The sequence below is a fragment of the Agelaius tricolor genome, unplaced genomic scaffold (genome assembly GCF_023055355.1).
Source record: "Agelaius tricolor isolate 1412-34295 unplaced genomic scaffold, bAgeTri1.0.p SCAF_1, whole genome shotgun sequence".
In the NCBI taxonomy this organism is placed as follows: Eukaryota; Metazoa; Chordata; class Aves; order Passeriformes; family Icteridae; genus Agelaius; species Agelaius tricolor.
Window position 1 is genome coordinate 13,163,770 of NW_027269261.1, and position 14,824 is coordinate 13,178,593.

The 14,824-nt window shown below is 40.6% G+C and overlaps 1 protein-coding gene across 2 annotated transcripts in view; it reads right to left on the minus strand.

Moving 5' to 3' along the window:
• ALK (ALK receptor tyrosine kinase) overlaps positions 1-14,824 on the minus strand; it is a 307,510-nt gene that overhangs the window by 52,074 nt on the left and 240,612 nt on the right. For both annotated transcript variants that reach the window (XM_071423517.1, XM_071423510.1), the window contains exon 9: positions 8,169-8,338. In XM_071423517.1, the coding sequence (XP_071279618.1) occupies positions 8,169-8,338 (170 nt within the window). The remainder of the gene's footprint in view (positions 1-8,168; positions 8,339-14,824) is intronic.

Below are 14,824 nucleotides of genomic sequence, written 5' to 3' on the forward strand. Positions count from 1 at the left end.
CCTCAGGCTGTAAAATACAGCAGAAGCTTCTCCTTCCTTGTTGTGTGCTGCTGAAATGCCCAGGAAGAGGTAGGGTGGAACCTGGCTCAGCTGCACATCTTTCAGACAGCTGTGAGTGAAAATCAGTGCCCTGCACACAGTGACCATTGGTGCTGCATTGAGGGGACCAAGTCTGGTGCATTTGAGCCTCAGCCAATTTCCTCAGGGTGCACAATAAATGCCACTTGCAGACAAGGACACTGATGTGAATTTATGATTGTAAGGTGTTAAACTGAGGCTGTAAAATTAATTACAAAGACAAATAAGCAATTGCTCTCTGTCAGCTTTTCCCTCCAGTACTGCAGACTTTAGCTGGGGGAGCATAAGAGACAGATACCTCTGCAAAGACTACAGTGCACCTTCTTTCTGCCTCCAGGCAATGGAGCACTTCTAAAAATATCTTCAGGCAATTTCCTAAGGTTCATGCCCCAAGGTGTTATGCACTGATGCACTTTTCATGTCGTGCCTCTTCAGTCAATAAAGGGTTGTTCTTTTGAGAATTATCAAATGTTCAGTTTCTAAGACCTTGAAGGCATGACACAAATCAGTATTTCTGTTGTTGAAGGGAGTGCCATGTCACATGCCCATGTCAGTATGCAATAGGTTGCTTTTTACTTTTATATACAGTTCATTCAAGTTAAGAATCAGCCTTGCTGATTTCACCTGCAGGAACACCAGGACCAGAACTCTTGAGAAATTTCCACAAGTTCATCAGGGATGAAGAAAAATGACAGAAATGCCTCCAAAATACAAAAATTCTGTGAATGCTAAACACTATTAGGACCATCAGTGCTGCTTGGGTTGCCTATTAATCTTATTTTTTGCTAACACGAAAGCAATTTCAGTACAAACCTTCTCTTGAGACCAGCATTTCTGCAACAAATAGTTAATCATTTTATCTTCCCTTGTTTAATGCCACTATTAATTTAGAAATACGATGTCTTTCAAATTCCATTGAAAAAAGATCATCAGTTAACCAACATTTCAATCATTAGCTTTGGTGGCTTTAGCTTAATGGGCTAATTAAGGGAAATTTAATCAAAACTCAAGATGGAAATGTCACACATCAGTGAGATGGAAAAAACCCCACAGACAACCTCATTCCCTTGCTCCCTCTCTTTTTTTTTTTCTCCCTTTCGTTTGATCCCTGAAATCAGTGCAATAACTCCCTGTGACTTTGGTGGGAGCTGACACTGAAGCAGCAGCAGCAGCAGATGTTACTGCAGTGACTCAGAACAGCACTGGAGGTGACAACCACCACAAACTGGGGTTTGTGCACAGATCAAAGAGGGGCAATGCTGACTGCACACCCTGCATCTCCACTGGCCTCAGCACAGCACAGACACAGCCCCTGCAAACACAGATGCTGCAGTGAATGGCCAGCAAAGAATATTCCTGAAGGCAATTATACAGGAGCAGCCAAATTACTGCTGGCAAGTTTGTCGTGACTTTGTGGCTTAATAAATCCCTGCAACTTCTTCATGTGGAAGCCAGATCCTCATCAGATAATTCTGTGCTTGTAAGCTAGATATCTGCACAGGAATGAAAGCATGGCAGCTATGAAACACTTCAATGACTTGGATATTAGAAAAATTACGACTTGAGGACTGGTGGAAATGACTTAACTGTCTCCTTTTGCCCTACTCAACCTGGAGCACAGCTAGAAAGGGGATTCCTTAGATGTATGACAATTGGGCAGTACAAGTTCCACCCTGCAGGGCTGAGTGTTAGCTGAGCTGTGAAAGCAAAAACATACAAAGGCCTTTTTAAAAGAAATTCTGTTTGAGGCAAATAGGAAAGGCTGTACCAGGGGGACACCCTGCCCCTCCTTCTTTCAGTCTCCTCTCTGGGGAACATCAGCTCCTCTGTTTGAAGGATACAAATTTCACATACATTCAAAAACCACTCAAGGGTGACCACTGCTCAAATATTTCAGTCACAGATAAGAAATGACACAAAATGACATTTTTTTGGTTTGTTTCTTTGGTCCCATGTGTGAAATATCAATCCAGATGAACAGTTCTATGAAAGTGTAATTTAACTCAGTTAAATCTGACCAAAACAGGACAACATCAAAGCTTCTGGTCTCCCACTCCTCAAGTTTTTTGAATCTTGGGTTTTATTTCAGTGTGGTCAATATTTGAGCTTTGTAACATCCCCCTGGGTTTTCTTTCAGCTCGTTCTTTTTGATTACTGTTATTTTTTTTCTTGATTCTAACAGAAGACTGGTTCTCCCCAAAATATTTGGGGCTTATTAGAGAGGGAAATTCAGAAATGAAAGTGTGAAGATGTATTTATAGCTATGTTGGTATAGCCTCCATGAGGACAAAACTCTTTTGCACACATCATCTATCCCTATATCTTCACTGCACAGAAATGTTAGGTTTTCCATGTATTTTATCTTCTTCTGATGAAAGGGAAATAAAAAAAACCCATTTAGGACCTCTGCAAGCTGATTTTCTGCAAATTCTACAGCTCCCTCCCTTCAGTAACTACTCTGAATTTCACCTAAATATTGTCCCTGGCTCATACAGACAGTTCAGATTTTCATTACCCAGATTCAGGCAGCTGCCTTCATGCCATTATTTTAGAAAGCCTCATAATCATTATTTTTTTTTCTTTTGATCATAAAAGACAGGGATTATTAACCAAGATTGAACGTTAATCTCCTCTGTACTCAATCCCCCATACAGTGACACGAACACAGCGTGTCTGTACGTACAAATCTCATTTCATAACTGGTAATGTTTTGCCTCTGATGGAGATGATTTCTCTCCCTACCTAGCTAAAATAATTACAGCTGAACCTGCTTGAGACTGAGGTATTCACAGAATGGAGAAATTTCAGGTCACTAACCCTTATTACATTCGGGTTCCCATTAACTTCTCTGTTACAAATGATGCATTGTTAGCTCACTTCACAAAGGAATACTCACTATTTGGGATAGAAGACACATTTAGAGGAAATAAGATTATTTGGAGAAATATAAGCATGTTAACCAAACTCAGTTACAGTGACAGAATTGCCGTGCAGGAAGTTACTTAATAGCTAGTAATAAAGATTGAGATTTAAAGGTGTTATTAAAGACAACCATGCGTGCACAAAATCTGTCACAGGTACTCTGCACACACTGTCACAAAAACCACTTTTTCAGATGCACAGAACAACATTTTCAGAATAACTCTTTCAGAAGGAGGACAGTCACAGACAGACATAATTAATGCTAGAGAGCAGAAGAGCAGTGATCTGATCTCACTGCTTTTAACAAAGTAATGTGTGGCCACCTCAGGGCAACACAGCCTGGGCTTGTAGGGTGGATGTAAGACAGACTGAAGAGATCTGGGTGCAGATGTGTCCAATTAATATATATCCATAGAATATTCTGTGAATTGATATATGTGTGGTAATGTGTAAGCAGACACATGATTAGCTTGTGTGGAGGGTCCCTATTTCTTCTTAGAGAATGGGAAGAAAATTTAGGAGTAACATGAAATAAACAGGCCCCTGGGTCAAAAATATTGCCAAGGACCTTTTCTTTCCAAGTGGGAAACCTGACACTGAGAAACTTACAAATAAATTCTGAAAGGAATGAGAAGGAAAGATACAGCAATGCAAGAGAAATTACTGGACAAGAAGAGTGCTTAGCCACAGCTGGTGGAGATACAGGGGTATGAGATGAGACCATTTCTTTTTACTGCTGCAATGAGTGAGAGGCTCCCCAGGTGCTGTGGCTGCCATTGACACCAGAGCTGCTGAAGGAGCCAGACAGAACAGACAATCTCACTCCCACAGACTGAAAGGGAATCCCACATGGATATGGAAACCAAAACCTAACAAAAGCCAGTGTAGTTTGTAAAAAAACCACAAGTCAGCAAAATTGGAATAGGTAATGAAGCCAGTTAAAACAAAATAGCAAGTGCAGCTGTTGGGACGTGAATTCTGACTTGTTGAAACAGAATATTACCCTGTGAGGTAACTGCTGTCTGTAGGCCTTTCTGCTTTCTTCTTCAGGAAGCTCTCATCCTTACCCAGCCTTCCAGGTAAGTCACCTTACTGATCCCTTCCAACATAATGAAATTCTCAGTCTGTGTTCAGGAGAAGGTCATCAGCAAGAAAATAATTTTGAAGCTCTCTAAGCACTATGGGACCAAAAGAAAATTGGTTTTTCACTTTCTGAACATGCTTCCCTGCTAGAAGGACATGACCTGGCCTTGCCATCAGTGACAAGGCAAATGGTGCTGCTATTCTTGACTGAAAATTTAATTTCTAGGGACCTCAAGTAAACTCTTATTTCTTCCTCCATCTGGACACTACTCATAAAGACTGGCTGAAAATTTAGATATTGTAATGCCAAAAAAATTGAACTTAAGAAGAAAGGAAACCAAAGAAACCTTTCTAACCAGTAAACACATTTAAATTCTTTTTATATTTCCACACAGTCTTCTTCTGTCATGAGACTGCACTGAGGTGGGACAGGTTACTATTAATATTAGCTATTTTTAACAGATTTCCCTTACAGATGTTACAGTGAAATCTTTTAAAAGAAAAGGACAGGGTTAGTAGAGAATAGAGGCTGAAAGTCCAGAGCTGGACTGGGCTGGCTCAGTTGCTGAAGTTGTTGGAATCTACTTCCAGGAAACTTCAGCCAGGTTGTAGAGGAACCCAGAGAACTTTTAGTCTACATGCTGCTCCACATGGCTGCCCTCAGCTTCATCAAGGGAGCAAAAATCAAGATATTTAGAATTTTTTTCTTAAAGCATTAATTTTCCAGTCAGGCTCCAGCCTATTAGAGTTAATCCTTTTCCACCTCTCACACTCTGTAGCAAACAGTTGCTAAGTGTTGGTGATAATGAGCACCAGCCTAGAGCAAGCTCCAGAGAATCACTTAGTTACATGTGATTGTATTTTATCTATGTGCTGTACCTTGACCACACTGTTTAACTAACAGAATGTCTAATTATTAGCTACACAAATCACTCATCTTCAATTACATCAGGCTTCTGTTTGCTCTTGCTGTCACATTCCCACAACATTATCATTACTAAAATTTAAATGCACATGTACTAACTAAAAGCAAATATATAAAAAAAGCAAGCCCAAACTACCAGGTACAACATAGTTTTTAAGACTGTTTCCTACTTGCATTTCTGTGAATTAAAAAAGAACAATCCTTGACAGGCTTATCACTTTTCACTGGAAAACAAATAGTAATTTTCCATCAAGTCAAACAATCTTACAATAAGGTGATTCTCTACTCTACTCTCAATCCAAATGTTGTAGTATTGCACTAATATATAAATTCCAGTAAGTACAAATAACCATTTCTCTAGCTTTCACTAATCTCTGCAGATTATTTGATTTGCAGATAATGCATCCTTTAGAGAGAGGTAAGTGGCTCTACAGGGGATAACAAACCACAGCCAGGATCGCTCAATCATGTTGAGTATATCTCACTGGCAACTTAAAATACAGCACCTCTGGAGGTGCTGCCTTTTGCCTCTGGTAGGCACAACCTGTTCATCCAACAATTTAAGGAGTTCTTGCCCACAACTGGCTTTAATTGTAGCTGCTTTGATGGCACATGGCACATCCTTGACCAGGCCCTTGGCCCTTCCTCCCCCATGCATTTAGAACTGGGTTACAGCTCTGTTCATCAGCTCTGTTGGTCAACACAACACATGAGCTCTGAGGATTGTTCTGATAACACCTGCCAGAATAAAAGCAGGTAGATAACTTCAGGAAGATGTAAAGTGCCGGCACTTCAGCTTCTTTCAAGTCCATGCAGAAGAGGTAAGACCTCACACAGGGTGAAAATGTGATTGCTTGTGTCCAAGGTTGCCCAGGCTAACACAGAGCCAGATATCTACCATCCCTCAGTCACAATTTTACTTCTTTGTCTTACTCCTCCCTCTTTTCTGTTACTGCCAATTCACCTGAAATGTTCTAGCTGTGATTTTCTGCCAAAGTATAATTTCTCCCAACAGCCTGAGGGATATCAAACATTTAAGAAATGTCTGTTTCTAAAGATAGAGCTGATCTAATTTCTTGGAAGTCTTCCTAATGATTCTTTGAAGTGCTGTAAGCCAAACATGGAAATTATGGCTAAGCAGCTTTTAAACAAGCATGCTTTTGAGCAGTTTTAGAGCATGTTATCTTGTTATTAATAACACTTTCCATTCAGCTTCCCAGGCACAATGGAATGTGCTTTAAATTTGTGTGAAACTGGTACCCTGGTGTGCCTTACTAGAGAGCTTTACTTCTTTGAGGTAATTTAAACTTTCAGCTCCTCCTCTAGGAAAATCTGCAATGTCATGGCTATAACACAGACCCTCACAGCTTCTGACACAGGAACCACTTAGAAAAAGACAGACACAGCAAGCTTTCAGCAGCACCAGCTCTGTGTTTAGTTAACTACTTCTTACAGTTCAATAAAACTGTCATTTATCTCCATTTATATACTGGAGTCTCACCAGTACCAGTTTGGTGTATACTTCCATAGAATTCCTTCCTAATCTGTACAGCAGTCCAGATTTCCTAAGAAACAGGTTTTGAGATGGTAAGAAAGATGCTTGCAGTATTTTCAAGTCTCACTTGAGAGGAGGCTTCTTTCTTCCCAGGGAGGATTGGTTTCAATTAAATCAATCTTAGAAGAAAAATTCATTAACATAGTGCAGTTTCTGTGAATAAATAAGGCCAAAAACTTTTCAAGAGACACCAAAACTTCAAAGTTTTCCTTGCTTATGTCTTTACCTCCAACAAGCTCCCCTGCTTCAGGGGACCCATCTGTCTTTCTCTGTAAGCAATGGGGAAGTAAGCGTGTCAGCACCTTATACATAACAGTCAGCACTGTGTTATCAGCTGAATCCATGATTTCTCATGAAGCACTGCTAGCCTGACTCCTAAGATCAAAGTGTTCTCTGCCTGACTGTGCAGGCAGAAAGAATTTAAAGGAAAGCAATTGTACAAGGGTACAGAATAATTCAGGTACAAAACATTCCTCTGGCAACACTAGGAAATAAATCACATAAATAATAATGGCAAAATAAACCATTCTTCAAAGGAAACACAGCTGAAGGGAATGAAGCAACCAGGTATTTTTACAAATGGTGCTTTACCAGTGACTGCACAATAAGCTTAATGCTGGCATTTTTTAAATCTTTGATGCACACATATTAATTATACATTCAGGACCAAAGCATTGGCAGTGTCCTTGTTGTATTTGCAGCCTATGTGCATCCCCAAGTGCCAGGGAGATAAAAGACACCCTGATAGAATGTTTGTTCAAAGTTCTGAGAAGGCAAACTACCCATTAATGAAATCCATTATTTCTAGGGCACAGGTTTCCAAAAAGACAAGGGACACCAGTGCTCATGACACAGATGGTAGATGCATCTTGCAGCCTAAGGGCCAGGGCAGCAGGAGGTGAAGTATGTCTGTGCCTTCTCTAGAAACATCACACATTAAAAGTAAAAAATGAAAGAGAGTATTCCCTTAAAGACAACTGGCAAGAAACAGCTAAAACAACACTCTAAATAAACATATGCTACCAGATAAACCTTCTGTGCTTAAAGCCAGAATAAAAGCCATGACTGGCACAGCCCTTTATCAAGGTGATCTTCTGCTACAGCTAAAACAAAGGATGATCCATCACATGGAATCTTGTCTGATTTTCTAGCAGGCTCTTTTCCCACCTCTCCATTCTCAGATCTAGACACATTGAACACCAGGGGCTTTGGTACCCAGAAAAAGTATCAGCTATGGAGCTCACATCCCACTCTAGCAAACCATGAGGGAGCACCAAACGTGCAACACAGAACAGTATGCAAAGAGTGGGTCCCAGTTAATGAAACGGAGACACAGAAGTTTAAGCACCTTGCTGTAGACTACCCATGGAATCAGTTTTTGAACTAAAACTTTGACTTGGGAGCTGCAAAACTGTGTGCTTTGCCCAAAATACTCAGTTATTCTTATTGTCTGCTTCTAACAGATGAAGAAGATGCCTCACAGAGGACAAAGCACTTCTGCTTGAGGGAACAGCTGCCAGGAGCAATGCTGGCCATCTTCATCGCCAGGTAGCTAGTGCTGCCAGGACTGATCATCATGCAGGAGAATGAGGAGAGAACTCATACCTATCCAGTATCTCTGGGAGAGGTAAGATCATCCACTGCCATATTCCCAAAGCTTCGCTGTTCTCGGAATGCCAGAACGTCCAGCTCTGCTCCTTTCCCGTCTTGTTCTCCACCAGCACCAGGGAGACATTTCCCAGCAGGACACCGTGGATGAGCCATGACATTCGTAGCTAGAAGAAATAAAACATTTGAGATTAAACATCACAAACATTATTCAAAAGTTAACAAAGTTATCAATTCCTCTTTCCTTGCTTTCCAACCACCAAAAAGTTGATTCTCCCATCCTTATATAATCAATCCCTTTAGGAAACTCCACAGATGTGGAAGCATGTAATACTCAGTATATGCTATTAAACATTGAAACTACTTGCCTCTTTTGTTTTCTTTTTGTAAAGTTGAGTCTAGACAGTCTGTTTTAGCTTTCACACGTGTGGCTAATTTTACAGGGATAAGATTATACCTCTCTTTTGAGCAGCACAAAGACTACACTCCCCTAAGATGCCACCTAAGAGATTCAAGTTAAGACTAACAACTTATTCAGTAATAAATTTTTATATTCCAGTAGCAGTAGTAGCAAAAAACGTAGGGAGAAGACTGCAATAAGCAGGCATCACTAGTAATCACATCCTTGTTCCCCAGATACCCTTTTCAAAAATCAGTTTTTATTTTCCATCCAAGTTTATACAGATTTTTCAATTAAAGTTCAGTAATAATTTGGTGGGTTTTTTATTAATTAAAATACTTCAGGGAACCATTTTTCTAACATTTCTGTTATGATAATGTAATTTAATCAATTTCTATGCATTTATCCCTGTATGTAAAATTATTTCATGTAGTTTTCTCATTTTATGACTTTCTCACTCTCATTGTATAAAAAGAAAAACAAATTCCTTTCACATCAGGCTAGCTTCACAAACCAGAGTATATGAACATAGTCTTCTTATTTTCTTGTGAAAAAGAAAAGGAGCTAGCCCTTTGTTGATAAAGAGCACAAGTAAAACACCCATATATATTCTATTCAGGAGCTGGGTTTCATCTCAATAACCAGTAGAGGTGAGAATGCTGAAGGAATGAGTTTATTAAAGCTACATTAACAATGGATGTTTTGGATACAAGAAAGCGTTCAGCACAGTATCTGGTGTCCATACATATTAAATAAAGCACTCTATTTTTCAGCACTTCAAAGCCACCACCAAAGTCAGGAGGCTCAGAATTCAGTTTGTATTTTACAAAGGAACACCTGATAACATTACTTCCTTGCTTTGATAGCACAGAACATCCATATCCATTTCTCAGCATAAAACAAAACTGCTAATTTTGCTTGCTGTTCCTATGTCATGGTGTAAGTTTGTTCTGGCAGCCAAATCAGATGTGGGCATCAAAGTGACAGAAGTGTTGCTATTATTCCTAGTTTATGATCACAATTTTGGAGTGGGTGGAACAAAATTCTGGATATCCATTGCATTAATTATCAGTTCTGAATTTGGGTAAACACTCCAGTTCATCTGCCCGTCTCCAAAGCTACAGAGAAAGAAGTGACTTTATACTGCAAAACTGTGACAGAGACTGAATAATCTAGATGGGGCTCTTCTCTCTCTCCAGTCCAAAAATCATTGGACTTGCCTGGAACCCATTGTACTGTATGACCCAAGGACTGATAAATGTACAAACAGATATGCCAGTTTGTGTCTGTGAAAGCATTTTGTTACATTATTTTGGCCACACATCCCAAACTGATGTGTAAGATTCTGAGTGGTCTAGCAAACCATCACAGGTGCCCACAGCATTTCTGGGGACAAGCTGGTCAACTCTGGACACTGGTCAAGTCTGACTTCCAGCTCACTCCCACCACAGTTCTGGGAAAGGATTCATGGAATCCCATGGCTATTTCCACAGGCAGTGGAAACCACAGCATCAAGTGTGAGGATTTTCACCTCCCAGACACCAGAGAGAAAAAGCAGAGTTGAGCAGGATAGCCAGGAACTGTTTCAGATTCACAACACGATGGCCATGGAGGCAGCTGAGGAGGGCTGAGTTCATACCCAGCAACCAGAAGCAACACTGGTGAGAGAGGCTGCTGACAAATGTTCATGGTATAGGAGGCTGATGCCTTCAAACTTGGTGTCTGCGTGGCTACTCCTAATGGGTGACAATCAAGATGCAAGAAATTGTTGGGTATTCCATATTTTCAATTGCCTGCAAACTGAGGCATTTTTTAGTGTGAATTTAAAGTGAAAATTTATACCTTTCAGACCCAGTAAAGTAAATTTTCCTTGAGGAAACTGATCAGGACTTAACTATTTGTTTTAATAAGTTTGGAATGCCAATGGGATATTTTAAACCCTCCATTTATACCAGAGAAAGCAACACCTCTTACTGAGACTCCACATGTCCACTTTTAGGACCCAAGTGCCAACTCCCTGTTCAACACACTATGTGACATTTTTAATACAGGTGAGTTGGAGCAACTTCACTGTGCCATTTTAGTAGTTTAAAATTTGAGAGGTAAAGCAGAAGGGCAGAAGCTTCAGAAAGCTTCTAGGCAGAAGCTTTCAGACCTCTGTCTCTTCTGGAGACCTGCCAGAAGGTAAGAGGCAACATCTACATGGTCAGGAGTGAGGGAAGAGCGAGCCTTTGATAGCTGTTAACGTAACACTACAGCAAAAGCTGAGGCAATTGATGAATTGGAATGAATGCCTTTGCACACATGTCAGCTGTTTGAAGGAAAGAAGTAGCTGGCAACAGATGTGGGAGATCAGCTCATTGGCAAAGTGCAATATACAAACTCTAATGAACTGGCTCTGAGTGAATCGACTGGCACTGTGTCCAAATGGGCATTTTTGGCTGTGATTTTCATGGTTTCTAAGCTTCACAGCAGGGCAGTCCAGGTCTTTTCACACCTGCTGAAGTGAACCAGAGCAGATGAGCTGGATACCATAGTAAAGACTTCTGAATGGGGCTGGCATTCATTCTGTAGAATACAGCATCAATGATGGCAGATGGCACTACATACACAGCGCGCCCTGCAAGCAGAGCAGTGGCACATTTGGAAAAATCTAAATCTGGGCTGTTGGTGGAATACCCCAACATTATGCATCAAACATCTCTCTCTGTGTTAAACCAGCAGCAAAATATTCAGATGCTAGAAACACCACTGAGAAATTAATTAAGCGGAGAAGGTAGGCAGTGGCTCAATGGCACCTTGCTTTCTGGCTTTAGAGCCCACCAGAGCTGCTGATCAGCTGTTCATATGCAAACCCACTGACTCAGTAAATGAAATGGTTTAAACTGATCTGGGGAAAATCAGGGAGGGAGAGCCCATGGTAAATACACAGCATATTGAGGCAAAACTCAGGTCAGATGGCTACATGTACTATACTGCAAACACCATCTGGAAAGATGCCTTCTGAGAATCCCCTTAGCCTCTGAGTGGGTGGAGTTTCTGAACTGACAAACAGGGGACTCAATTCATCCCAGAAAGAAAAAAAAATAAAAAAACCTAATCCTTATCAATATCAACAGGGCTTGGCAGGTGAAGAAAAACAAGGAAGGTAGATTTTCCAGCACAAGCTGCATAATTTCAAGACCACCTGAGAACTGAGACTTCCATTTTACTTCTTTATGCAAAAAAAGAAAAATAAAATACCAAGAACGTTCTGGTTGAAGTTTGAACTTGCTGACACCTGTGAATCTACTTTAATGGCTAGAAACATTTCAGCATAAACTATCTCTGAGATGCCTGACCGAGGACCAATGACACACACTTGCAGCAGCATAAATAAAACATTCTGCAGTGACACTCTGGAGAGCTGCTGTTTCTTTTTCCTCCCTTTCTGCACAGCAGTGATGCTGACTATTAGCATTATGGTCCTACCTGGCAGGAATTGATACTTCAAACAGGGCTTGGAATAAAATATTTTTAAGAAGACAGAGAAGAGTCTACAGGCATCTTCCTCCCAAGAAAGTGCAGTAGTTGGATCTCACTGGTGGCTCTCTGGCCAGCAACACCTGAACTCTAGACCACAGGTTTTCATCTTGTGAGACAGCACATAACTTAATTCTGATGCCCCCAGGTTTTTGTTCACCCTCTCCATTATGCTTGCTCAAAGGAATTGCTCAAAATTTTCCTGACAAGGAACAGTGAATTCTTGAAATGTAGACATTTATTCTCCTAAAAAACATTACTGTTCCCTTGGGTCTTCTTCACTGGAAGAGAAACAGTAGAAATTGTTTTCAGCTGTGAATGCACTGACCCAGTAAATGTAGTTCAGGTATTAAAGGAGCTTGGAAAACATCTCACTGTTGAGGAGAAACTGAAGCTGCAAGTTGGGATATGATTTGCACAGAATTAGGCAATACCTGCAGACCCCTTTGCCAAGTCTCAGTAAGCTCTGTACATGAATATGAGCTACCTTTGACATGTGAAGTTTATCATACTGACGATAATTTTTTTCTTACCAGAAATGAGAAATGGTTGCATACAACAGTACAAGCAAAGACATCTATTACCACTGTTCAGCAATTCAGGCTTGGACTCTTATGAATAATAAAGAGGATCAAAAGGTCTTGTTCCTGGTTTTTGGCCAGATCTACAACAGTGCATGATAAGACTCTCTTGTAGTCTGCAGACACTTCTGCTGCAGATGAAGACTCAGGTGTGAAAGCAAAAACGTTTTGTAAATGATAGAATTTTAATTAATTGATCTGATTACGTAGCTTTAAAATACCTAGACAGGCAAGAGAAGCTCATGTTTTATATAAACAGATTCTCCCACTATTTATTCTTACATTATTTCTTACTTTATTTCAGAAAACAGACCAAGAGAAAAATAAAACCAACAACAAAGGAGAAAGTGTTCAGAATTTTGCTGTCAGGGAACTGTGGAATGACCAGCACTCAAGAGATTTCAGATGCTATAGACCCTCTGATCCAATGACACAAAAGCCAGGTGGGAAAGGGAGCAAGAGAGGAAGTAACAGTAAATAAGCTGTTCAGATTTTAAAAACAACATTTTAAAACAAGAAAGTGTGCTAAGAATATTCTGTCAAATAAAGCAGATGAAAGGTTGAGCTAGAGGCATATCTATGTTGCATTTTTCATGCTCGTAAATTTTCAGTGTCAATGTTATTACCATGTACGCTCCTAAGTTATTTAAAGCTCAAGGAGCAGAGGAGAAAAAGAGACACACTGCAGGTGTAAGCATGGGGCTCAGAATGCACTCAAGGAATGATTTATATTATTGACTTACATGCCTTGAAAAAACTGCAACACTTCTGCATAGAAAAGAGAACTGAATTAATAAACGGAGAAGATGAAAACATCTTTATGTCTGTAAACCTGGCTGAGAAGGCAAACTTCAACTATACTGCTCTACATCAACATGTTATATTTATTTTTGAGAGTACATTTACATAAAAAAATAATTTCAGATGTTAAAGAAATCTGGCCCAGTTTAGTACTATCGTACATAACATAATGGTGGCTTTCAAGAAACAGCTAGTTGAAATGTCAAAATAGCATCAGAAAAATATTTTCATTATTTTAAACACAGCCAAAAGCACAAAGCACATTTACTACCACAGGAATCTGTTTGTATTGTTTTCCAGCACAACTATACCCTTTAAAATGTTTGACCCAGGACCTACCAGCAAAATGAAACAATCTAGTTCCTAATCACAAAGCAGTCCCTCTTGCAGAGTCACCTTACTCCATGGAGGTGCATGCAATAACATTTCAGGCTAATTTCAAATCCACCCCCATGCAGGAACAGCAGCTCTGCTGTTCCTCTCCTTCTCTCTGACAGCCCACACCAAAGCTGCAGCTTGGCTTTTACTTATCAGGCATGGCACTGAGATTCTGTCACAGATTCCCTCGAGCTGAGCAAAGCACAGCCTTTCTCAAAATTTGCTCATGTTTCTGGAGTGACTTCCAAGCAGAAGCAGCAGTAACAACCCACCACAAAATGAAATCTTGCAGGAGAGATGCAAGGCTACAGCCCAGGCAGGTACAACTGTACCAGCCTCTTGCATGTCTTTGTGAGAGAAAGCCACACACTTTGGGAAGAAACAGGCATGTTTCTTGTGATCTACAGGTACCACAACATCCTTCAAGGCCTGAGGATGCAGACATCAGGGAACATCTCTAAAAAATTGAAGGAAAAGCAAATCAGCACACGTGACTGCACCTGCACAGCAATAATGCTGGGCTGAGGGAGATGGGATTGCCTTCTTGTCTTGGACATGGGGGGTCAGAGCTGAGTCTCCAGCTTCCACACAAAGGTGAGTAATCCCTGGGCACCTACAACACTTCTGCCAGCTCTCTGACTTCTTTGTGAAGTACCGAGGAGTGGGTGGCCATGACAGTTTGGAAACTGTGCACACCTAGGAGCTATCAGCTGTGGCAAAGCAATTAGTTTTGCCATGGGTGGTGCCTGAGATGACAGCACTTCCCTTGGATTTAATTGCAATGTGGTTTCCTAGGTTCCCAAACACCAGTACAGCTTCTAATGACATGCATACGGATTTCTTCTTCAAAATGAGGGAATGCCTATCCATGCCATGCTCCTCTGTCAGCCTTGTACATGCCAGCTGATTCCCACTCAGAGGGGAATCTCAGTGTGACAGAAGGGGCAAATAATGCTGTGCTTTACTGCTTG